The following is a 25,786-nucleotide window of genomic DNA, read 5'->3' on the forward strand; positions in this document are numbered from 1 at the left end:
TCTCAATGTCTTGTTTTTTCATGGAATCACCCATCTCTTATTATATGCTCTTTACCTTGAAATCAATGACCAATTATTGTATTATTAATTAGGATAGTAGTTATTAAAGTAAAAGGGAAAAAGATGCAGAAGAGAATCAATAGTAAAACTCTGGAATTAAATAAGCAAATCTACCCTTGAGAAACCAGGAAACAGTAGAACTAGTTGCTGGATGCTGACTTTGTATATATAATTACAGATGCTCTTATGGACTGCAATTTGTTACCAGAAAAACAAGGTGGTATATCCTTCTTGAGATCCTCCTGCAACATCCTGTGAAATAAAAATGGAGTAGGAAGATGCCATCCTAATGATATTCCTACATTTGGTTGCTTTAAACCTACTAACTTGTCTAACTGGCTTAAGCTTTTCTTTCAAGATAAAGTTTATGAATGAAAAGTGGCAGGGAAAGTTCTTCACATACAACTCTGGATTTACATAGTTGAGGCCTACGAATTCAACCAAATTTTTTTGAAATATAACTCTGAAAGAAAGGACAATATATAAATAAATTAAATGGGGTTGTCTTCAGAAGAGAGAAAACCAATCTCTGTCATAGGTGTGGTTGTTTATTGGCTAAACTAAAAAAATGAACCAATTTCTGAAGAGAGAACCAATTTCTGATAGGAAACAAGACAATAAGCATTCTTGAACATTTTGAACTCAATCATCAGTCTTGGTTTGAAATGGACCGAAGATTGAAAAGTCTCAATAGCCTGTTCCGTTCAAAATACCATTTCAGTGCCAGAGTTCTGCATCATGAGTTTCACCAACAATCTGGAGGATTTCTGTAGAAAGATGGTGATACTATTTTACTACCGGTGTTGTGATGAATATAATGAGGTGGAGAGTAGGGTATTACTGGGTTACAGGAGAAATGGAGAACAGAGGGTTGGATGTAATCACAGAAACAGGGGATGATGGCCTACGGGCTTGGACCATTTTTACACACGGATGTCCACCATGATACTTAGTCTACATAATGTCAAAGGTTGTCAAGCAAAGTGAATTTTACTGCACTCTTAATTTGGTAGATTAAGAATTGTGTTCTTTAAAACGTGTTATACAATTGTTTACTGTTAGAGAAGGTGATTGAATCAACTTGTGACATTATTCATGGGGAGATTATGATGTTTGATGTGTTTGAAAGAAGTCAACATCACCATTGCATATATTTTATTTTCTATGCAATGGAGACAACTCATCCGCTTGTCATTTCCCTGATTGTGAATTGTGATGCATAATAAATTAATAATCTGATTGGAAGTTACCTCCAAGTCTACCATGTAGAAGAAACATCCATCACATTTGCTATATAGATAATAGAATGAATGTCTCTTTGGTTGACTAATTAATTCATCAAACCAATAGACTAAATTCATATAAAATAGACATGTATATAGTATAATATTAGTCAATCTGATATAAAATGGCTGCAAGAAACAAAGTGGTCTAGGGAATTTAGTTCATTTCATTGAGAATTAGCAATCGAGCTTGATTTTACACCCTAAGGCACATTACTTGATTTTACAGTAAAGAGAGATCCTAGATTTGAAGCTTCTCAATTATAACATCCCCTTTAAAATCCTAGATCTAGTATTATTACTTAGCCTCTTAATTTGATCTTGATCTATATTAGTAGATTCTATTCAAGTCATTTGCACTATATCCACCTCTAGCCTTATTTCCCCTAATTTTTTTACCTATATTTTGTTGACATTTGATGCTTTTAAACTGTAAATCTGAAATTCAATCTGTTCTGTTTCTCCCTTAACTCTAGATTCCCTTCTCAAAATGTTCTAGTTTTAGCCCTACTGCCCTTACTTTGCAGTACCATCAACTGGAACCTGATTCAACCCTAAAACCCTAAATATGGTGAAGTCCCTAACTTGTTCTGCAACATGCGGCGTTTTGTTTTCATTGCAAGAGATTCTGTTTTCATGCTTAACTTCATGTAAAAATGCAAGTAAACTAACTTTTACATAGGTTGGAAGAGAGAAACTTCCTGTTCAATAATGACTCTTAAAGATCAATTTAGAATCCTCTGTCTCGAGTTGTATATTTCCACAACTCTAAGGTGTCTGAAAATGAGCAATCATGCATTATGGTGCTCAATCAATGGCATTAGAAGTGACATGCTGCTAAATAAGAGCCAGAAACCTTTGAGTCAGCAAAACAATGGATCAGAATGTAGAACCAAAACTACTTCAAACAATTGAATTAGCTCCTATATACATATTCAACTGTAAGAATTTGACATGGACATACCTATGACACAACAATTCAGAGCCTTGCATTTGGCTTCTGCACACACAACACACAAAACATAAATACAAACTAGAACTTATGATCTATGAAATATGACCCTCTCATGTAGTTAAATGATTAAAAAAAATCTACATAGGGTTGTCAGCAAGGAAAATGATGCTAGTTACTGAAATGTATAATCCCCTCACATGCTAGGGTGCCCTCAAGATCTCCTATAATCCGAGCAATTCGGACTTCTAGTCCCCGTTGAACTTCATTGAAAAGAGTTCTGACACCATCAGCAAACCGCCTCAGATTGAAACCAGTGGATCCATCAAGCTCTTCGGCACCCTCAAATAAACCAGAAGCCACCCTGGATTGTATCTCCATCAATTTCTGCCCTGTTGCAACCATGTATCTTTGTAGTTGAAATGTTTCCTCGAGAAAGTGCTCCAATGTTTTAGTTTTCTCCTTTGTTATTGGCATATTTGAATCTCCACCACTCCCATCTGGATCTTTCTCATGCTGAAAAGGAACGAGTTGTTTATTAGGAAACATCAGTACATTTTTAGTTCTAACTAAATAAGCTAGTTCAGCTGATCACACAGTGGACTTGACTTTTATATTTCCAAATCTTTCCTGTGGTATAGACTATAGAGGGGTTAAGACTTGAGAACTTACCATCCGCTTGCATAGATTGTCAGTCTTCTCTTGGAGTGACTGGTACCTGCTAACTTGTTTATTGAGCAATGACATTAATAATAGGAAACCCTTTGCCTGTGAATGCTCTTGATCATCTTTCTCACTTTCTTCATAACTTCTTTGTGTTCCCACCAACCTCTCAAGCATGATGAGTTGCTGTTTCAGCCTTTTGATCTTATAGAAAACTCCAAGAGCCTGAAGATCCATCTTCCATGGAGAAGAATCCTTCTTAATAAGACAGTTCCCAATTGATGATAACTTACCAACAACCTCAACCTCCTCCGGACCCACAGACTTTTGTGGAACATGACCTGGATCAATGCCAACCTCTTTCTCTACTTCAATATCTCCTTCAGGGGATTGGACTGTGAAACTTATGTGACCAGGCTGGTCATCAATGGGGGGTTGTTCAGCCTCCACCTCCTGAGGAATTCTAAGCAAAATAGCCTTTGATTCTTCCTCCTTTTGCCTTGACTTCCTCTTTATTATCTTGACTTCAGAGCAAACAGCTTCGTGGTCTAGAGCCAGATCCATTGAGGATGAATTCTTGTCATTCTTTTGACAATGAAGGGATTGTAACTGTAAAGTGAATTTCTCTTTTAATGATTTCAATTCTGATTCTTTGTCTAACAATAAGGCTTCAAGTTTCATATTTTCCTCCCTGAGATGTGACATATTCTGGTCAAGTCCATCAATGTGGGATTGAAGCCGCTTGGACTCTAATTCCATGCTGAGCAACTTCCAACGAAAAGCTTCTAACTTCTCATCTTTGAGTCTCATTTGTTCCGCAAACGCATCTATCTCTAAGTGATGTCTTTGCTCGAGTACAACTGGGCACTTTTCCGTTTCTGAGTAAATCCAACCTTCCAACTGCCTAACATCTGTCGCCATCACTTCAAAACATGAAAGAAACTAATCAGAAGGAATCTAGAAGAAACACGTGATCATGATCCAAAGCCTTCGGACTGTAGACAGAACAATCAAAACTTTTAGGGCATCTAGACACGGAGCAATCAGAACCGAACCTAGGATTCATAATCCAGTTGGCTGTATCTGGTTACCAACTAAAACTTTATACTCACTAAATTTAACAATAAAAAAAACAAAGATTTATCAAGTAAAAATGGAATAAGAATTTTGATCTTACTGGGTTATCCAAACAGAACAACCAGGATTCTTAGTCTTAGGACATCTAGACACAGAACAATCGGAACCGAACCTAGGATTCCCAACCCAGTTGGTTCTTCCTGGTTACCTACAAATACTCTATTACTCACTGAGTTTAACATTAAAAAAGGAAAAAACAAAAGAAAAGATTTATCAAGTAAACATGAAATAAGAAGTTTGATCTTACTGGGTTCTCCATCTCCATCGGGTGAATATCCGTTGGAATCGTCAGGAGTTGCAGTAATAGTTCTCTTGGTGACAAAAGCTTCCCGCTCATTTCGGTGCCCTGCTTCCGAGTATTCAACAATAGGAGTTTTTAGGGTTGACTGCGATCCAGCTCTTCGATACTGTGAAGATCCTATTTTGACCAGGCGTGTCCTGTTTGCACCTAATAACGCATCTGGTAATGATTCCACCTCATCGGCTGAATTACTTGTTAAAGAATGTAACTCTTGTCTAGACCCGCACACTGCCCTCCATCTCTCTGTTTCTAGCTCAGCTTGTTTCTTTCTTGACTGAGATATTTTAATCTCCTTCAGTAGCATTTGTTTTTCAGTTGTATCCAATTTGGATTTCCTCAGCAAGGCGGACAAGATTTTATCCTTTTGTTCCAAATCCCTGCGCAACTTTATAATCTCCAAAGAAAGCTTCTGGACCATTGAGATCGACTCCTCTTTCTCCTTGAAGACCAAGTCAAGTTCTTGCTTTGCAGCCTCCACTTGTTGCAGAGCACGACCCATCTCCGCTTCAAGTTGCCGCTGGTTTGAGACAATCTCAATGAAGGCAGTCTTGTGTTTCCAGAGCTCAGAAGAATGCTCCCGATTTTGTCTTTTCACAGTTTCCCTTAATTCCTCCATGATGGCTTCGGCCTTCTGTAGCTTTTCTTCTAGCTCCTTCCTCTTCCCTTCCTCTTCCTGCAGTGCCTTGTCTCGAGATTGTATCAGATGTTCTTTCTCCCATACCTTTCCATTTAGACTTGATATAACTTCTTCTTTCTTCGTCTCGAGAACCCGTAATTCATTTAGAAGAGCTCCAATCTGCTGACGGAGTTTCTTCCTTTCACTCAACCAGCTCTGCTCCTGCGCAGCAAATATGCTGACGACCTTCTCATTAGCCTTTGCATCTTCGCTTCTTCTTCTCTTCAACTCGCTCAACTCTGACTCGGTTCTCTCAAGCTTCTGGCGAAGTTCAGACCTCCCCTCGTTGGTTTCTCCTCTCTGAACTTTCCACACGAGCAACCCCAGGAGATGAGCACTTCCTTGAAGCATTTTATCCCGTGTCTCAGACCACTTTGCACTATCCATATCGGATCCTGAAAGGAGTCTGAGGGCAACGAATGCACATGAGAAGCCAAAGTACATAGGATAGAAGCTATCAGTATTCTTTTCGGGGGTTAACAGACATGGAGCTGAGATCTCCTTTTCACCCATCATCACTCACGGATTTGCTTCCTCTAGCCCTCTGGAAATGGCATGCCGATTAGGGACGCAGGTCAAGAATTCGCATTAAAAAAGTGAAAAGACCATATCAGAATAACGGTTCGAAATTCTTGAGAAGAATTAAGAAACAACCAAAACCATAATAGTGTTGTTTTGATGGGTAAAGAGGACCGGGTGAAAGAAGGATCTTCCCTTGAATACCCTGGTTCAAAAACAAAATAAACGAAAACACAGCAGGCTTCTCACTTCTTAGGAAGACCAAAATCTAACCTCCTCTTATTCACAAGACCACCGATCTTTTACAAGTAAAAATTTACATGAAGCTCAAAAAGGAAGATTGGAGCTGAATGCATGGTTTTCACACGTGTAGGAGATGGCAATGTCAGTTAGAAAGGAGTGTACTACAAAACAGAAAAGCCGGAGAGAATCATGGAAAATTATTCACAGGTTTTCAGAAACATACTCCGTCTCCGTCCGATCAACCCCCACCCAGTTGTTTTCTGTTCATTTTCTCAAATTGGGAAATGGCCAGCGGAAGCAAAAGCTTTGGATTCCTGGTGGTTGGTCGCGGCCATTACTAACTGTTACTAAAAAAGCTTAGAGAGAGAGAGAGAGAGAGAGAGATTTCTCTATCAGATTATCTAGTCTAGTCTAGAAAAAAATCGTATTTTTTTGCAGAGATGCTGACTAGAAGGAAAAGGGTAAAGAACACCTTTCCTTCACCCACCACAAAGTTACAACAGAACCAGTAAATAATATTCTGAATTACTAGTATAAAGAGCAGAAACAGAAACTTGTATTCATGGTTGATTGCATCTCTCAACTACCTTCCTCTTTTAGACCATTCACATTTTACAGGATCAGGTCAGGGATGGAGGTGAAGGAGCATCTAACATCTAAAATGGGCCACGTAAGCTGACTAGGCAAACGTGGACCGGTCGGGTCAGTGGGTGGAGAGAGAACAAGGAAACAGTGAAACATACATACCATACACACTCCATTACTCCCTTCCCTGAACACTCACTTCCTCTCTCTCTCTCTCTCTGGAAGTCTGGATCACGGTTCACAGTGGTGGGAGACTTGAGTTGACACAGACACGTACCTCAAGCGCCTCCACACTTTTCTTAGACCAATAATAACACAACGCATCGACACTGACAGAAAACTAATAATAATAACAACAACACAATGCATCTATTATTGTAAAGTCAGAGAGCCACTTTCCGTGCATTTTAGTGCTTCCCTATCCAAAGTTTCTAAAAAGCGCCGGACAAACTCGTCTCTTCTGCTTGATAGGTTTCTGCATTCCGGCCCTTTTCAAAGATGAACCCAGGAAAAAACGGCCAAGTAGAGAAGAACCACCAAAAAAAAGGGGAGAGAGAGAGAGAGATAACACCCAGAACGGTAAAATGGCCAAACGTTAGAAAACTGGAAAAAAATCTGAGATCAACATTCATCATTTATGATGATATTTAAATCATCTCCTAACAGAAGAGTCCAACCAGACCAGATTTCCGTATATCGGATCCATTTACTATAGATAATCAAACCGAATCACCCAAGCCTTATTGTCATCATAAAACCCACCTCAGAGACGACGTTATCATGGGGATTGGGCCATACCATAGAACTTGGTTTCTCCTCTCTTTGCTCCCTTGCCTGATAGATACCTGTAAAGCAGGAACTTGTTGAAGAAACACGAGACCATCTCCTTCACCTAAAAAATAAAAATAAAATAATCAACTCTAAATATACAAGTTAAAAGGATAACAGCGACCTCCTTTTGGCCTTGATTTCAAGATACATCCTTGGAATCCAGACATGGAGGAGCTGTACCTGGACTGGATTCATTTTCTTTGTCAAAACTCAAAACTCAAAAGCAGCAGCCACCAGCCAGCAGTGTAAAGTTAGGGCCGGTTTGGCTTGCTTTGACAAAGAAAAGGAAGGAGACCCACATCCACATAAGGCTTGGCTTGCTTTTTCACCGGCCTCCCTTAATCCAGAGTGTAAAGTTAGGGCCGGTTTGGATGCTAGTTTTTCCTAAAACTAATGTTGTCTCAAAAAGTGTTTTTCTTTATCGTAATTAAGCTTTTTTTTTTCTTTTTTTGATAAAGGTAGAATTTCAATGTAACGAGTAACGACTCAGAAGTCATCAGAACCTCTGGCTCTGGTTCCAAGTTAGTGAGTTACCAACTTACCCAAAGTTAATTTTAATCATGTTTGACTGTGTATGCAATATCAACATTTTAATCCAACTAGCATAGCATGCATGGAAACCGGGTTCTAAATTCAAAAAATTATGTTGTTGGAATTTATCCAAACAGGTCCCAATGACCCCGTTATAAATTTCATTTTTCCAAAGAAAGAACAATTATTGACGTTCGTCTTCGTCAGGGAGGGTCCCTCATTCCTGCACTACCCAAACAGTATCTTATCATCCCCCAGAGGAAAATTGTCCAAAGATCTCATCCTTCACTCTTTTTTTATTGATAAGCAATGAAAAGGAATTTATCAAACTTGTATATATATATAGTCAGCCTTGAAGGATGTCATCCTTAACCGGAAGCATCATCATGAAGCTGGAAAGAAGTTTACATCAATAATAGTTGGATGCATGATATATAGATCAGCCGGGACCAGCGTCCCCAAAACTCAAAATTCGGCCTTTGCTTTTGAGTCTGGCAGGTGATGGATCAAAGAGTCCGACCGTCTGGTCTGACCACCACAGTACTCGTTCAAATAAATGTGTGAATAAAAGATTAAAACAAAAAAGTGAGCACTTACAGCTTATCCTTTTACTCCAATTTTCATGTTTAGATGAAATTAAAATAACAAAAAATCCATTTGTTATAATTATGGCTTTCAAATTGTTATTGATTCGGACGGTTGAACCATTCAGCCCAAAAATCGTCCAAGCAATTGGTTCTATTTCATCCCTGAACCGTTCTTTTGTCAAAGACTGTTGATTTTATTTGGTCAGTGACTCACTGACATGGGAGATCAAAACATTGATCTGTTTGACATGAACAATGTTTTTTGGTTTTTTTTTTTATTTTTAAAATTGCAATGAGCCGTCTGTTTGGACTGGATGGTCAAACCACACTGACCCGGAAACCGGTGGCCAAAGTGGTTCTGATTCCGGGTCAGTTTTGAAAACATTGGTTATAAGTTAGAACACCTGGTTATTTGAGAAGATTTTCACCAAGTCACCACTACAAGTCATCTGAATAACCGTCTGTGACTGGTTACGGCCCAGACGGTCCAACCATGTCTAAGTCTGATAGAGTGTGCTGGCTTGGTCTTGTTGACCTGGGAATTGAATCTCGCACTCAATGAAGATTTCATTCCAATTTCCAAATCATATCTCATTTTGCAGTTGCACAGGATGATGTTCATATCCCACCGGCCAGCTGAAATTTGACTCCAATAATGGTGCACCTTTTATTTCTTGCTATCAAATATATTGATATTTTGATCTCACGGAACGAGTACTACGTAGACGGAACTTGGGCCTTTGGCAGGTGAAAGATTATTAGTATATATATGGTCGGTTCGGTCAGACTCAGATCGCTTTCTACCATCTGACCTCTCTGTAATTCTTATTCTCTTTTTTGAGCTTTAACTTTAGCTTCTTTTCCCCTACCATCCAAAAGTGTACAAATAAAAACTAACAGAAATATTCTCTTTATAAAAAGAATAGATGAAAAATACATTTTTCATTTATAAAGGTTTTCCTACCTTTTACTTCCCTTTCTTTATTTTTTCCTACAAATCAAACACTGCCTAAATGAAAGTGACTTCTTATTAATAAAGTCGGGCTGTGTTTGTATACTTGTTTTATTTTGCATTAGGTAAGATTTTAAGGGGGTAAAAATAAAATCTGGGTTCATTTTGGTTCAGATACGTTGCTTTTCTTTGTTTAGATTAGAGGGGAGTAAAATCATGAGGAGGGAAAGATTTTAATTTGCTTTTTCTTAACATCACATTTTTTGGTAGATGAAAATAATGTGATCGATCCTAGCGCAAATTTTACTCCTTAGAGGTGCACACAGTACACGGTTTCTGTAAAACAAACTCCAGGGGGAAACACAAACTGGGTGCAAAATTTATACCTGGTCCACAACACAAGCAGTATTAAGATAAAATTGGAAGGAAAATGTAAATTATCTCTTATAGAAGCTAGAGAAAGTAGAAGAAAACAATATGGAAGAGTCATGAAGCAAAACTGGTCCCACTCTTCAGTAAAAGAATATTTTATTCAGTTTTCTTCACAAACCAGACAATGTGTAATGTCTGTGGTTGGTCTCTCAGGATCCAGAGAAGCAGCCTATCATTTATATATGGGCATAACTTAAATTTGATTAGCTATGTGCGCCTACCAGCAATGACTAGGTAGGAGTTCTTGTTGGAAGATTGCTTTTAGCCAAATATTGTAAGGCTAGGGTGAAAGCAGTTGTGTATTAATACAGAGGCCCTTGAACTAACTCTTGCTCATATTTTTAGACAACTGGCCTAGAGTTGGAGCTTGAAGCTGTCTCTGAACTCAAAATTTAAAGGTTTGGCAGCTTTTGTGGATTGTTTGTGGTAAATCCTTTATTTCTTTTTGGAACCTTTTCCGTATCAATTTAAAAATGTCTTTTCATAATTAAATTGGCCATATTTTTCAAGATTGAATAGTCTCATCCATACAACTTTTAATCTATAATAAGGCTATCTGGATGCCTCCTCATAATGGGATTTCAGAGCTTGACCATAGTAGACAGAGCAAGGACATTTCAAGCAAAATATGGAATGCCCGAGTCCCACCTTGCTCTCAAAACTTTCTTCGGAAGGCTATTATCTTTACTATATAATGCCAATACTTGCTTCAGACAACCATATGAAAAAAGTTTAATCCATTTCTCTCTCTCTCACACAGCTTTTCGGCTTTAATCTCACTCTGCAATGCATGATTCTCATGATGAACAATGCTCATTATGTCAAGTTAAAATTTATAAGGCTATCAGTTTTTCATGTATATCAGCTGAAATCAAGCATGATATTGATGCTGTTTATTCTTGATTATTTATTATATTTGGAATTTTGGAAGTCTTCAATCTCAATGTATCTAATTTTTGAAAACCAGCAGCTCCTGCTGCTGCCATTGTTCATAAAATTAGAAGTATTCACATTGGGGAACCCCCCCTAAAACTAGAGCTTGATATTGAAAACCATGTCAATTTTGGTATTGCAATCCAATCTATAGGATCCTTGTTTAACGGTTTAACCCATATTGGATTAACCTCGTAGACAGAATATTTTCAGATGGAAAGTTCAAAATATCGATACCAAAATATCATAATATTGATAGTTTTTTTTTCGAATCTGATTCAGAGGGGCTGGTTTAAAGTCTGTCCACCCTCTGAATTGGTCGAGACCCCGAAAGACCCCCTGTAGGGGCATATCGGGAAGCCCCCGATATAATATGTATCAGTATCGATACTTTGAATCTTGCATGGTTCAAATTAAAATTTAAGTTTTAATTTTTTAATATAAAATAGGATTTGAGGCCAAAAAGGCATTTTTTTAGCAAAAAATAATGGGATAAGGTGCCTTGAAATGGGTCCAAATATAGTAGGCACGTTAGATAAGCACAATGAGTGAGCACGTAATAACTATGTGACACATGCCCTAGTTAATGTGCCTTTCATCCAAACGTTTTGCTCCGTTAGATAGAAATTATCCATTATTTTATTATCTTTGTCAAAATAATTAAAAATAAAAACAATGAAAAAGGAAAATGTAAATGAATCCCAACTCCCAACACGTTTAGGTTTTTTCTTTTTCATTGTTTTTATTTTTAATTATTTTAATAAAGATAATAAAATAATGAATAATTTCTGTCTAACAGAACAAAAATGTTTGGACGAAAGGCACATTAACTACGACATCTGTCACACAGCTATTACATACTCACTCATTAAGGCACATTAACTGGGACATCTGTCACAGCTATTATGTACTCACTCATTATGCTTACCTAATGTGCCTACTACATCTGGACCCTTTGAAATACATACATTGCAAAATGTTATCCAAAATTAAAAAAAAAAAAATCACCTCAATTGAAGAACCAAATGCAAAGTTATAGCCTCCAATAAAAATGATAAAAAGCAGGCCGGTTTTATGAAACGGGGACTAATCCATTGGCTCTCCTGTGAGAACCTGAGATAAAACACCAATTTTGGCCAATTTTTTTATCACCTCTGGTTTTGAGGGTACGACTGAATCAGCTGGTGGACCAATTCACAGCTTTTCCAGTTATACCGGCTGGTCCAATCCAGTTCTTTGAACACTGAATATTTTTTGTCACTTGATCAGGTCAGAAATACAAAGGACATACAATGGGAAGTTCACATCGGCTGCCATAATGATAGCACCACATTTTTCAGTCTAACTTTGCAGGGGATCTAATTTATGAATGGTTTTGTTTTCTAAAACAAAAACAACTGTGCTGCCAACAAAAATAATACATTTTTTTTTTTCTGATAGCCACAGATGGACACACCAATCAATGGTCCCGCCATGAGAATTATGGATGGTAGCAACCATCACCATCTGAAAACCATTCCGTTGACTCCTCCGATGTCCAATCAATGCAAATTAATTCTTTGATCATGGCTTCCTCACTATCAATCTGGATAATTTCAACATCCACAAGTAGCATCTATTGGCCCAATTGTTTCCAAAAGAAAATCCTTGCTATTAGCTTCAGAAATATAGCTCGCAATTCAAGAAAAGCAGAAGAAAATGATGACATTTACTAATTTTTCTTTCATGCTTTTCTTTTGGAGGAGGATGCTCTAACCAGACTTCTAGTATTTCCTCTTCCTTATCTTGAAGGTACAGGATCGGATAACATCATCATCCGTCTTCAGTCTTTCCTCAAGTGCTTCTATGGACTCTGGTTTGGTGAAATAGGTGAAAAGAAGGTAGATTCCATCCAAGTATGTGTTGCTCTCTCCAGCCGTATTTTTCTTCTTGATGCTGTATGCAAGCGGAATGACTCCTCTGTTGAATACCTCAACATACATCCCACCTCCAGCAACGAGCAACTGCAAGAGAAAACAAATGAACAAAATCCTTAGAATGCACCAAGAAATTTTTAAAATAAATTAATTTATTGAACAAGAGGAACCATTTCCTAGACAGGCAGGATGAGACATTTAGTATTCTGCGTCATAAGTGATCCACCCTAACTGTGTTTTGCTTTTCTCTTAAATTTTATTAACGTGTCATGGGAAGAAATACAACCAAACAAACTTTTTTGCATTTACCCTTCATCAATAAGTTTGCACATACATTGACAACGTAAGATTAACAGTAGTTGTTCTCTTGGTCTTCCAGAGAATGAACTAGAACTCTTTGTCAGATGAAATTTCCTACTTATGCTGCAAGGAGAGATGCCATGCACCAGACAATCAATCAGAAAAGGGACCTTATAGATGGACCACATGTTAGGTGCCTAGTCCAGTTCTTCTCTACATATTACCATGTATCTACCTTTCAAAATAATATTAATGGTTGGAACAAATATTTGTATAAAGATTGCTAAATAAGAGGCTTTCATTTCTTCTATGTCAGGGGCTCTGTGCCACCATGGGGCTGAAATTTGCCCCAAATCAACTTTCAGGCAACCACCTAGGTTGTCACATGGAAGACTATCCACAATCTTTTTTATTTTTTGATAGGAAACGGTAACTTTCATTAAGAATATTAAAGAAGAACAACTTTCACCACCCAAAGGATGGCTAAAGAGATCAAAATTATAAACAGTCTACAAGCAAGCCCAAAATAAAGCCCCCTATTTACTCCTTGCTTTGCTAGAGCATCGGCCATTCCATTTGCTGATCTGCAATCTTATATCCACAGTTCTTGTCAAGAAATTAATACTATTTCAGACAAATTTCCCAAATCAGACTTTCAAAAAGTAAGTCAGTTGGTTATTGATATGCAATCATGATAAAGGAATCTTAAGTTTAAATATAAAGCCAGTGGATATTTAAATTTTAAACCCATTTGTTTTTGAAGTTTCCACAAGATAATATAATGTGAATGTGGTGCAAAAGATTCTACGTTAATGTCTATAAGGTAATATCTTGTAGATTTTCTGCAACATATTAATAGGCAATCAAGACTACAATCAGCCTTGAACCCTAATAGATTTCAGATTAGGAAAGGTAGAAGAAAAGTAAGAGAAAGAAAGAAAAAGAGAGGAGAAGAACTGGAGAACACAAAGGTTTGAAAGAAGGGACAGATTCTAATTGACCTGCCGCCGCCACTCTCTTAGTATTTATAGGTTATGTTCAGTACATAGGGGAAAAGGACAGATCTGCCCTTAGTACTTACATGACAAATAAAGCAAATAAAAAACTGAAATAAATAACAACTAAAATAACAAACTAACCACCAACTAACACTAACATGACTGAAACATATAATTACACATACTGTCCTACGAACACAGTGGGGACCACAGCTGTGGGGCCCACATCAGTGTTCTCTATACTCCCCCTCAAGTTGGGAATAGATATTTATCATTCCCAACTTGGATAGGTCTGCCTCTAACTTCTTCCTTGGTACAGCCTTGGTGAGGATATCTGCGAGCTGCATGTTGGATGTGATATACGAGAGACACACTTCTTGTGATGAGACCCTCTCTCACACAAAATGTCGATCAACTTCAATATGCTTAGTTCTGTCATGCTGCACCGGATTGTGGGTTGTATTAATAGCCGCCTGATTATCACAATACAGCATCAAGGGCTTCTCATAATCAATACCCAACTCTTCAAGTAATGATCTCAGCCATAGGATTTCAGCCACTCCGTTAGCCATTGACCTGTATTAAGCTTCAGCACTAGAGCGGGAAACAACACTCTGTTTCTTACTCCTCCAAGAGACAAGGTTACCTCCCACAAGGGCACAATATCCAGAGGTAGACCTCCTGTCATCAGCACTCCCAGCTCAATCGGCATCTGTATAGACCTCCACCTTCATGTGATTATTGTTCTTGAACAGTATACCTCTACTCGGGCATCTCTTCAAGTATGTTAATATTCTCTCTACCACAAGAAGATGAGTAGTTCTAGGGGAATGCATGTACTGGCTGACAACACTAACTGCATAACTGATATCTGGTTGAGTGAGGCAGAGATATAGGAGCTTTCCAACCAATTGTTGGAACATAACTTTGTCTTCAAAAGGCTCCCCGCCCTCTGCACTAATCTTGTGATTCTGTTCAATAGGTGTATCAGCAGGCTTAACACCTAACTTTCCAGTTTCCGCCAACAGATCTAGAACATATTTTCTCTGAGAGATAAAGATCCCTTGTTTAGATCTAGCAACCTCAATACCCAAAAAGTATCGTAGTGCACCAAGATCTTTCACCTCAAACTCTTGATGAAGGAGCTGTTTGAGGGACTCAATCTCACAATTATTATTTCCTGTCGCTACAATATCATCCACATATACAACAAGCAGGGTCAGAGAGGAGTCCACCCTTTTAATGAACAATGTATGATCTGACTGGGCCTATACATAACCGAATTTTCCAAGGGCTAGTCTGAATCTATAAAACCAGGCTCTAGGTGACAGCTTCAAACCATACAATGCCTTATTCAGTCGGCAAACCTTCTTATCTGTCTCTGTATCATAGAATCCAGGAGGCAACTGCATGTAGACCTCTTCCTGTAAGTCTCCATTCAGAAAAGCACTTTTAACATCCATCTAGAACAAGGGCCAAGAATGACTTGCTGCAAGGGATAATAGAACTCGGATGGTGGTCATCTTGGCTACTGGGGCAAATGTCTCCAAGTAGTCAATACCATAAGTCTGGGTGAACCCCTTTGCAACCAGCCGGGCTTTGTACCTTTCAATGGAGCCATCAACATTATGTTTCACAGTAAATACCCATCTACATCCAACTGGTTTCTTTCCTTTGGGTAGGTCAACTAGCTCCCAAGTATTATTTTTCAACAGGGCATCCATTTCAACTTGCATTGCATCTTTCCACTCTGGAACTGATAAGGCTTCTTGCACTGTTCTTGGAATAGGGACATTGGCAATGGAAGTGAGATAGGACCGGTAAGAGGGAGATAGGCGATCATAGGATAAAAACTGGGAAATGCAGTGAGCTGTAGATGTGGTGCAATGTTGTTTCCCTTTACGGACGGCAATAGGGAGGTCAAGTTCATCTACAGGAGGGGAAGTGGCAACAGTGGAAGGTGTCTCAGTGGGCCCTGGGATTGTAATACCTGGATCTGGAGCCGCAGAAGGAACTGGAGCTGGCCTGGACTACCGATGACTGGGATCAACCTGCCTGCATCGCCTGTGATAGACTCTCAACTCCTGGTCCCTCTGACCACCCTCATCATTATAGCCTTCATCACCCAGTGGAATAGGTAAAGGAACAGCCCCACTCCCACTGCGCTCCCCCTGAGGAAAGAGACCCAAATCCCCACTCTGGGTATAGAATGATGGGGCCCGAGAAGCTGAACGAAACAGGTACAACCAAAGGTTTTAAGGGGAACGGTAAACAACTCCTCGTCTGGGCATAGAAGGGAAAAAGGGGTTTTCATATCAAGAACCCGGGAAGGAACCCAATTAATGAGATATACTGCCGTAAGGATAGCATCACCCCAGAAGCGAATAGGTACATTGGAGGTAAACATAATGCTTCTAGCCACCTCCAAGATGTGCCTATTATTCCTTTCGGCAACCCCATTCTGCTGTGGTGTATAAGGGCAAGTGCTCTGGTGAATAACTCCATGATTAAAGAGGTAAGAGGTCAATGGCTTAGCAAAGTATTCCTTTGCATTATCAGATCTAAGAACTTTGATTTTGGCCCCAAACTGGGTTAGAATCATCTGATGAAAGTTTTGAGTCAGAGCGGGAACCTCATATCGAGAACGCATAAGATAGACCCAAGAAAAAAGGGTATGGTCATCAACAAACAACAAAAAATATCTGTACCCACCCATAGAAGGGATGTGATATGGCCCCCAAACATCAGTATGCACAATATCAAAAGAATTATTACTCCTTTTATTACTCAAAGAATAAGATGTTCTACAATGTTTGACAAACTCACAACTCACATCTCAACTTTGACAACTCAACAGACTCAAATAAAGCAGAAAACAGACTCTTCAAGGACTGGAAAGATAAATGACCTAATCGATTATGCCAAAGCATAACCGGACTCATAAACTGAGAAACAAATGACTTCTTATCCACTGGCTCTTCCCAACGAGAACTCTCTCCGAGCAGATAGATCCCACTCACGGTCAGTCCCAATCACCTTCCTCGTCTCCAAGTCCTGAAAAACACATCAGTCAGGGAAAATGGTTACTGAACAGTTCATATGTTTGGTAATACTACTGACTGAAAGCAGGTTAGTATCAAGCTTAGGAACATGCAAGACAGAAGATAAAGAGATAGTATCCGATAACTTGATGTCACCCTTGCAAAAATGGGAACAAGTGAGCCATCAGCAATGGATACTTTATCTCTACCGGAGGACGAGTGATAAATAATGAACAATGATGGCAAGCTAGTCATATGGTCGGATGCACCTGAATCTATTACCCAACAGTGTTCAATATTACCTGGAGCTAAAGCATGGTAGGCTGAGGCTCGAGTACCTGAATGTGCAAATGCAGATGTGACAGGGGCTGATGGTGACTGAGATGGCTGAACTGAATTCCCAACTTCCTTTTCCAACTGTATTAGGGCAGCCCGAACCGCAGCTAAGGTCTCTAGGGGTGTGCCTTTTGTGCCTGACGAGGATGCTGAATTAGTATTCACAACCACATGAGCATTACCCTTCTTATTTCTCAGTTTTGCTGGGACCAAATGAGGATGTAGCTTCCAACAAGTATCTTTTGTGTGCTTGGGTTTCTTGCAATGTTCACATACCAGGTCTCGTTTATCTTCCTTCTTCCTGTCCCTTTCTGGATCACCCCCTGATTTAGGTTTAACAGCTGCCAGGGCTAGGGAAAGGGGCTGAGGTTGCATCATGACTTTCCTCCTAGTCTCTTCACTATGCACCAGGGAGTATGCTTGAGAGAGGGTCACACTATCTCTGGTCAGTATCTGTTGCCTCACAATGTCATAATCTGAATTCAGGCCAGCCAGAAATTCAAATACCCTATTTGTCTCGACTTGCTTTCTGTGAGTCTGTGCATCTTTGGGATTTCAAGGTAGAGAAGTAGACAGAAACTGGTTTCTCTCCTTGTTTAAGACTATTCACTTCACACTTCAGTTCATAGGCTCTGGCAACATTAAGGGGTTGGGAATAGGTTTCTTTTATAACATCCCATATCTCCTTGGCTGTCTTTGCCCACAAGTAATTTCGGTTGATATGTGGCTGCATAGAATTACACAGCCATGTCATAACCAAGTAGTTCTCTTGAACCCACTTGGTATGCATTGGGTCATCCTTGGAAGGTTCTTTCACATCTCCCAAGAGGTAGCCTAGTTTTCCCCTTCCCCCAATAGCCATCATGGCTGATTGGGTCCATTCCAAGTAGTTTGACCCGTCAAATCTCACAGTTGTAATATGAAACCCAGTTTCAGATATACTACCATAACTGTTATTCCCAAAACTACCTTCTCCCTGATTTTTAAACTCCATTTTTGGTCAAGAATCAGTAGTTACGAACTGTTAGGGTTACTACAATAGAAAACAACACTTGGATAGTCGATCACAATCAGAAATCAGTATGGAATCAATGCAGGTCTGATCTGAAACCAATCGACAATCACAGTATATGCATGAAACCAGTGTAAATCTGATCTGAAACCAATCGGCAATCACAGTACCAAGCAGTCCGTACAAGTTTTTCGCCCCCTAAAAGAGCTCGAAACCAAAAAATAGGTCTGAAACCAGCTTAGAGAGCAATCTGAGATGCTGGAACAAAAATAGGGTTTTAATCGTAGGTCTGAAATAAGTGCTCAGTCGCACTTTCCAAGCAGTCCGTATAGTTAGGTCTTGTCGTAGGGTCAATGTGAAACCCTAAAACTGATCACCTCTGAGAGAAAACCCTAAAACAAGCACTTTCCAAGAAGATAAGAGAGTTCGGCCCAACAATTGGGTTTGCCGCAAGGTTAATGTCAAACCCTAGAATAGAGAGAAAACCCTAAAACAGTTCGGCCGCTCCTTCTAGATAGGTCCAACCTATCTTGACTGATAGCAATCTCTAGAAAATAAATAAGACTTACCCAGAGAATGTTGTTCGCTACCTTCCAAGGTTGCCTGAACCCTAGCTTTCTCTGATTCTTCCTGATTACCAACACTCTGCAAGCCGTGGCAAGTCTTCAACAGCTGCTAAACTCTCCTGGTAACCTCCAAGAATCAGCCAACGAACACTTCATAAACTTCCAGCCCTAGATAGTTCTCATGTGGTCGGTTGGACTAGACTCACATGAGAAACCCTAGATAGGCTCTGATACCAAGTAGGCGATCAAGACTACAATCAGCCTTGAACCCTAATAGATTTCAGATTAGGAAAGGTAGAAGAAAAGAGAAAGAAAGAAAAAGAGAGGAGAAGAACTGGAGAACACAAAGGTTTGAAAGAAGTGACAGATTCTAATTGACCGGCCGCCGCCACTCTCTTAGTATTTATAGGTTATGTTCAGTACATAGGGGAAAATGACAGATCTGCCCTTAGTACTTACATGACAGATAAAGCAAATAAAAAACTGAAATAAATAACAACTAAAATAACAAACTGACCACCAACTAACACTAACATGACTGAAACAAATAATTACACATACTGTCCTACGAACACAGTGGGGACCACAGCTGTGGGGCCCACATCAGTGTTCTCTACAATATTCATCCTCAGTTTAATGAAAATAAAATAAAAGGAACCACAGCGACTTATTATCAACTTAACAGAAGATAAGACTTGACAATTAGAAATCCGAATATTGAACTGTCATACATGGTAAAACTTTCAAGGCGTTGTTCTATAGTTCATCAATCCAACAGAATTAAAAAGGAACTTTGCTTTGCTAAGAAAAAGAACTCAATTTGGTTGCAAGAATAATAGTTTTTATTGACTTTTGTTTAGATCCTTGAAATGGTGATGAGAACATTCATCCGTCTATTCAAATGAGTCTTGAAGTGATGAAAGAAACACATTTTCCAAGACCTGTCAAGTGTCCAGGTTAATCCAGTCTACCTGAACTGATCTGATTCTAATATTGGGTCAGAACCAATAATATAGGTCCAGTTACTTTAGTCACAATGATAATATTGGGTCAGAACCAAGTGTACCCTAATCTGGACCAACAAAGCTCCAAACCAATTATTTAACACTTGGAAAAGATGGCCCTCTTGAATGTTAAAGAGAATATATATATTTATCATTTTCTATATGATATATAAATGTCTTTTTATATCCAAGTCTCAGAACTTCAAAGCCTCATCATCTAACTGCCCATGTCCTCTTGCCTGCCCTAATTACCTGTTTCACAAGGGAACAGCCATGATTTTCTCCCCATTTAGTCAGCCAGTTGCACAAGCAGCCTTCACTGCATAATTCACACTTCACACAATCAAACAACAGACAGCAAGAACATTTTTGAAGGCTCCCAGCTAAGTTAGTGCTTCGTTGTTAAAGGGAAGTGTTAGATTCCATGGGAATAACCTGCTTCAGATTTAGCATTCCCTCCCCATTCATGGATGTTGCCAAATTTTCTGTTATGCTAGCCTTTGATGAAAGCCACTGTGGCATCAAAGAAGGTTGTTTCTTTTAAATGATGACCGTTTCTTGCAGGGGTGAAGTTCTGAATAGCTGTTTACATTCAATTAGGGAGCTTGTGAGACCAGCAATGCTGCGTGGAGCAGAGTGTTGAGCTGTCAAGAAACATGTCCAAAAATTGAGTGTGACAGAGATGCATATGCTGAGATGGATGGGTGCAAAAAAGGATAGAAAAATGAACTTATTCAAAGGAACCTAGGAGTAGCTCCAATAGAAGATAAATGAGAGAAAGTAGACCAAGATGGTTTAGTTACATGCATGGAGAAGACTATCCACAGCACCTGTAAGAAGAAGAAATCTGTTGCAAGCTGAGGGAGCTAGAAGGGCTAGGGGCAGACCAAAAAGGACACGGGTTGTAGTAAGAAGTGATTTTAGTGCCAATAATTTAACAACGGATACGGCACTAAACAGAATGGAATGGAAAACCAGGACTCATATAGCCTACCACATGTAGTTGGGATATCATAAGGCTTAGATGATTAATGATGACATTCAATTATGAAGCCTAAACTTGTTTTACTTTTTCTTCAAGAATCACTATAAATCAACAATAAATTTCTTTCTTTTCTTTGAAAAATGATCTCTTCCAGAAGATTAGTTATTAAACAGCCCGATTAATGAAGTGGGTTAATTCTAGACCTGTTACTCCCCTATAGGGTCTCAGTTGGTATTGGGTCTTTGTATTTTCTTATTGGTTTGGAACTGGGTCTGCCCTGATCCAACAGAGATCCAATAAATTGACAGGCCTAATGCAAATAAACTATATTTCATCCAAATACTTTGCCTCTATTGAAATGAGTCTGTTGCACATCTAGAAATTCAAGCAAGTGTTCCTGCCAAAAATCAGGATTCAAGTAACTCTAATTAACCGAGATATATAACTTTTTAGCTCTGCTGAGAAATATAAATATATCTCTAAAGAAGGCATTTTTTTAGAAAAAAGAAAGAGGAAACAAAAAACTTGGGAAGCCATCTGACAACATGTCTAAGTCACTCTAGTCACAGCACAGCATAATCAAGCTAACCTACATGTTTTGTGCAATAAGTATACTCATGCTGCCTGTATACCTAAGTATGAGGTAGTAAATTGTACAATAAGCTTGTTAGAGAATAAAACCTATTCAAGGACCTCACTTAACAGCTTAAGCTTTTAGGTTGAATGGTTCTTTGAGATGGTATCAAAGCCACTTTGACCAAGTGGTCTAGTGTTCGATTCTTGTCACCCCCATTATAATTAATTAAGTTTCAGCAAGGTATGGGTGGGCCTGTGCTGTCCACGCTTCAAGCCCAATGGGGCTTTCGTGTGAGGGGCCATGTTAGAGAATAAACCCTATTCAAGGACCTCATTTAACAGCTTAAGCTTTTAGGTTGAATGGTTCTTTGAGAAAGCTGTTTAAACCTTTTCCATACAAAGGAAGCTAATGGAATAAACTGAAAACAGCTGACAAAACGAAAAATTCCAGGATTGTCGATCTTGATTATAAAGAAAGAAACAGATGCACATACGACCATGACATATTCACAATCTTCTTATTCAATAAGATTACCAGAAAGAGCACTTCAAGTTACATTTACAATATACAAGCAATAAAAGAAGCACTTATTCGTAGAAGATTGCAGTTAATGGAAAATCATGCATCTAGAATGTGACTGCACCAGTAAGAAGAAATGTCACCTGCCTTCTTAATCATACTTGTTATATTTAAGGTTGTTACAGAGAACCAAGATGCTCCAATTTACCCTTTAGAAAGATTTTAGTATAGTTATAGAGACCAAAAAAATGAAACATCGTCCTAATTAGACCTATTTCAATAGAACATGAAATGAGCTCCCTCTCTTGCTGCTTTGACGCAACTAACAAACAAAAGAACCCAAAAAATAAATTAACTTAGAAACTTTGCACGAAAACTGCTCTAGTGAGAAATTCATTATGGTTTGATCTTGACCAATCAGGATTAAGCCCAACACTGACCTTAGATTTCATTTTCTTCCTACAAAGTACTTTATAGATACCCCCCCCCCCCCCTCTTTTCCTGAATTCTTCTTTAGTTCACAACTAATTACCAAAGACATTATTAAAAGAAGGAACTTTAAACGAAAGAAAAAAAAAACAAAAGAAAACAGAGAGAAAATCGTAACAAAAGGAAGAGTTAATTAGAATTATAAATAAGTACTCCAAACTTAAGTTAACAATGTATCATTGTATGCACTGAGGCGAGGTGGAGGGAGAGAGATTAAGAAAGAGTAGTCAAAGATTTGACTTACCTCTTCATACTTTTGTGTGAGAGCGAGACGTTCGTCCTCGGACATGTCGGGCCTCAAAACGGCCATGGTCTCGTACTGGCGGAGGCCAGGTGGGCACTGAGGCTCCTCTTTGCCCTCCACCACCGAAATCGAAGAACCAGGTGGGGTTGGTGGATCATCTTCTCCGACTCCTGATTCAAAGAATGAGCCAGAGAAGTCAAGAGTTAGGGCTTTGACAGAAAGACCACGGAGGCATCTCCTCTGCTGTTGCAGGTGCTCGATTTTTCGAAGGAAAGCTCTTGAACTGACACTGGAAAAAAGGAAAGATGGAACTAACGACGAGGAAGAGTTGAGATTGTTGAGGAGTTTGGGACAGAAGGAAGAAGTGAGGGTTGAAGCCAACGAAAGAGAGGCCATGATTGCTGATTTTCTCCAGCGAAAAACAGAGCCGAAAAAGGAAATCTGGATAAGGAGTCATGTTGTGAATTGCCCACCCGGGCGTTCGCTACTCTCTCTCTCTCTCTACCCCCATCCTGCACGTGCAAGTACACATGTCATTGTATTTAGGATAAATTACAAAGACCCCCTTTACTATGCGGTCTGTGACAAAAACCCCTTTATGTGTCTAAGACCTCCCCTGTCTTATGATCGTGAGACCAAGACCCCCTTCTATTAGCCTTCCGTCCAAAAAGCTGTTATAATATTTGTTAATCCCCATATTACCCTTGTAATAACTATTCGGACAAGGGAAAAAAATATTGTTCATCTTCCCTCCGACCTCACTATACACGAACAATAGTGGCGGTTCATGCACTCCAGTCCAATTCCCCTTGTAATGGGTTGCGAGAGCACACGGTGATGTCCTCGATCCCTGTTTCTTCCTCCAACTTTTGCTTCAATTCATGCACTCTAGTCCCCTTGAAAATGAACGAAGAACCTTCAATGGTGTCATCAACATTTCCATTCTCATCCATAACATGGAAGTAGATTGTCCGGCCATTAGGCTTTGGTGGTGAATTATCAAAAGAAGTACTCGACTGAAAGCAATGAAATAAACAGAAAACCACCAACAAGTTAGTATCGATTGTAGAAGGTACTAAATCTATATATTGCGCATGTTGCAAGAATCAAATAAGACGAACCTCTAATTTTGATAATTTATTGGACTTAATCGAGATGGATGAAGGCGAAGTTGGATTGGAATCAGAGGTATCATCAGACTAGGGAATAGTTTGTGCAGGATGAACAGGGGAATCAATATGGATTTCAACGACATCAACATCCCATAAGTTCCAATCTTGAGTTGCAATTCTGTGAGTGATGTCGTGAGTGATGGAATTCCTTCAAGGAGGAACACCGCCATTTGCGTGCAAGAAGTTGCCGTAACGAGTCCTGAGCTTAAGTTGAAACCCTTCCTTGATGGGCTCCCACTCGACGGAGGAATCCAGCTTTCTGGGTGTAGTCTGAAGAACCTTCTTCCCGGTCATCCCAAGAAGGAAGGCCTCATTAGAGGCATTGAGATATCTACCATAGCAGCTCTTGAGACGAACATAGTTCCCCCCTTCAACGAACTCAACACCCCACTTGGCATTCCGAGACGAATCGTTGCGGTCTTGGGACACCGATTTCTTGTCTTCCTCGGCAAAGAGGTACTTCTCGTGGTGGCTCTGGAGACGAATAGCCTTGGCTTTGTGGAAAATTTCCATTGCTCCACTCTGATACCAACAGGAAAAAGGAATTATTAGAATAGAGTGGGCAAGATCCTAGATATGATGACGATGAATAAGAGAGAGAGAGAGAGAGAGAGAGAAATAACATAAAAGAAATTCAAACTTTTCAAGTTCTATTCTGGTCTCTTTTGTTTCTGAATCAAACCAACCATTTCAAGACTGCAACGCAGAAGAGGCTACCGAATGGGATCAAAGAAAGAGCAGAGATACACTCCTCAAAATAGGACAGAGAGAAATGATCAGAATAAAAAATAACAACATATATAAAATCTGTATCTAGGCTTCCTCGCGTGAATCGAATCAGTCAGTGAATAGGTTTTAAGCAAAAAATGGCAAAAATAAGAAAATAGAAAAAATTTAGTGGGGTATTTTGGTAATTTAACACATTATGTCATCTGACTTAACGGTCAAGGGGGGTCTTTGTCTCATGGTCATAGTACAGGGGGGCCTTTATTGCAAAACAAAGTACAGGGGGGTCTTTGTAATTTACCCTTGTATTCACACAATATTAAAGAATAAATATTGCCAATTATGAATTTATGATTTCGTTTTATCACTAAATCACTTTTTTTTTTCATAGGGCAGAGTGAAGTTATTGGCTGAGCTCCCCCAAAATTTTTCCATCGCCCTCGCCTCAAATTTTTAGGCTCAGTTTGGAAGGTGTTATATAGAGTGTAAAACCTTGTATTTTGTATTATTTTGTATGTATTTGCACTTTATATATTTACATTTGTATTCTTTCTAAAGAGAAAGTGTTATTGGATGAGTGGACCTCAATACTTATTTATTTCAATGTAACCTAATTTGATTTATTAAAACCTAAATTCTAATTTTAACATAATAATTCATTATTTTTTCCTTTGTTAATCCAATTTGTTTGAAATAGATTTTCACGTTGGGTTTGAATTATTTATTTTATTATGTAAGGTTAAAGTGGACAATGCCTAAAAGCTCCAAGCCACTTTGAGTGAAGAGAAATTCCAACCAGCAGGACTTGGAAGAACAAGTGAAGGAACAACTTAAGAGAGAGAAAATTATATGGGCCCTGAAATCCAGAAAAAATTGGCTATGATTAGGAGACAAGAATATATACAAGGTTTTTCCATCAGGCTACGATGGGAAGTAGAGCAAGAAATAGAATAGTAACCATCAAGGATGAGAATGATCATTGGGTAGTGGGTAGACTTGTTCATGGTCCGGGCTTAGGCTTCGCTTTTGTCAAAATTCTAATGGGCCCAGCTTGTAGCCCGAGCCTGAGATAGTGTAAGGTTGGGCCCAAAGCCTGGCCCGTGAATAGGTCTAGTAATGGGGCAAGACCAAATTTCAAATACCTTAGTTAATTATTTCAAAAAATTGTTTGAGACTTTAGAGCCAAGTTTGGAAGGGAATCTGCTAGATTTAGTTT

General features: G+C 39.1%; 3 protein-coding genes and 1 long non-coding RNA gene across 11 annotated transcripts; all 4 read right to left on the minus strand.

Annotated features, from left to right (window-relative positions):
* Window positions 1-139: 139 nt before the first annotated feature.
* On the minus strand, window positions 140-7,559 carry LOC104604045 (Ribonuclease P protein subunit P38-like protein). Of its 8 annotated transcripts, none has more exons than XM_088901672.1 (5): window positions 4,343-7,515; window positions 2,968-3,881; window positions 2,496-2,811; window positions 2,308-2,343; window positions 140-312 (listed from the first exon to the last, which is right to left on the minus strand). In XM_088901672.1, coding segments are annotated over exons 1-4 (2,478 nt in total). In that variant the 5' UTR covers window positions 5,589-7,515; the 3' UTR covers window positions 140-312; window positions 2,308-2,341. The 8 variants fall into 8 exon arrangements, 7 of the variants coding, with proteins under 7 accessions (XP_088757798.1, XP_010266568.1, XP_010266567.1 ...); XM_010268266.3 differs by lacking the exon at window positions 140-312 and having other exon boundaries at window positions 2,231-2,811; window positions 4,343-5,616; window positions 7,218-7,264; window positions 7,372-7,559; XM_010268265.3 differs by lacking the exon at window positions 140-312 and having other exon boundaries at window positions 2,231-2,811; window positions 4,343-5,616; window positions 7,218-7,311; window positions 7,431-7,556.
* A 4,358-nt stretch (window positions 7,560-11,917) lies between these two features.
* LOC104604044 (small ribosomal subunit protein bS6c alpha) lies at window positions 11,918-23,122 on the minus strand. The gene is made up of 2 exons (XM_010268259.3): window positions 22,673-23,122; window positions 11,918-12,688 (listed from the first exon to the last, which is right to left on the minus strand). The coding sequence occupies exons 1-2, from the start codon at window positions 23,066-23,068 to the stop codon at window positions 12,449-12,451; spliced, it is 636 nt and encodes a 211-aa protein (XP_010266561.1). The 5' UTR covers window positions 23,069-23,122; the 3' UTR covers window positions 11,918-12,448.
* Window positions 16,659-22,659, minus strand: LOC148801138 (uncharacterized). Its single transcript, XR_016084561.1, has 2 exons — window positions 17,279-22,659; window positions 16,659-16,953 (listed from the first exon to the last, which is right to left on the minus strand). It is a non-coding gene; the product is annotated as an uncharacterized LOC148801138 (long non-coding RNA).
* Window positions 23,123-23,457: 335 nt separating the features above from the next.
* LOC104604103 (uncharacterized) lies at window positions 23,458-24,357 on the minus strand. The gene is made up of 2 exons (XM_088900327.1): window positions 24,019-24,357; window positions 23,458-23,688 (listed from the first exon to the last, which is right to left on the minus strand). The coding sequence occupies exons 1-2, from the start codon at window positions 24,355-24,357 to the stop codon at window positions 23,458-23,460; spliced, it is 570 nt and encodes a 189-aa protein (XP_088756453.1).
* Window positions 24,358-25,786: the final 1,429 nt, after the last annotated feature.

This window comes from Nelumbo nucifera, chromosome 3 (genome assembly GCF_055504915.1).
Source record: "Nelumbo nucifera cultivar China Antique chromosome 3, China Antique-T2T, whole genome shotgun sequence".
NCBI classification, from domain to species: Eukaryota; Viridiplantae; Streptophyta; class Magnoliopsida; order Proteales; family Nelumbonaceae; genus Nelumbo; species Nelumbo nucifera.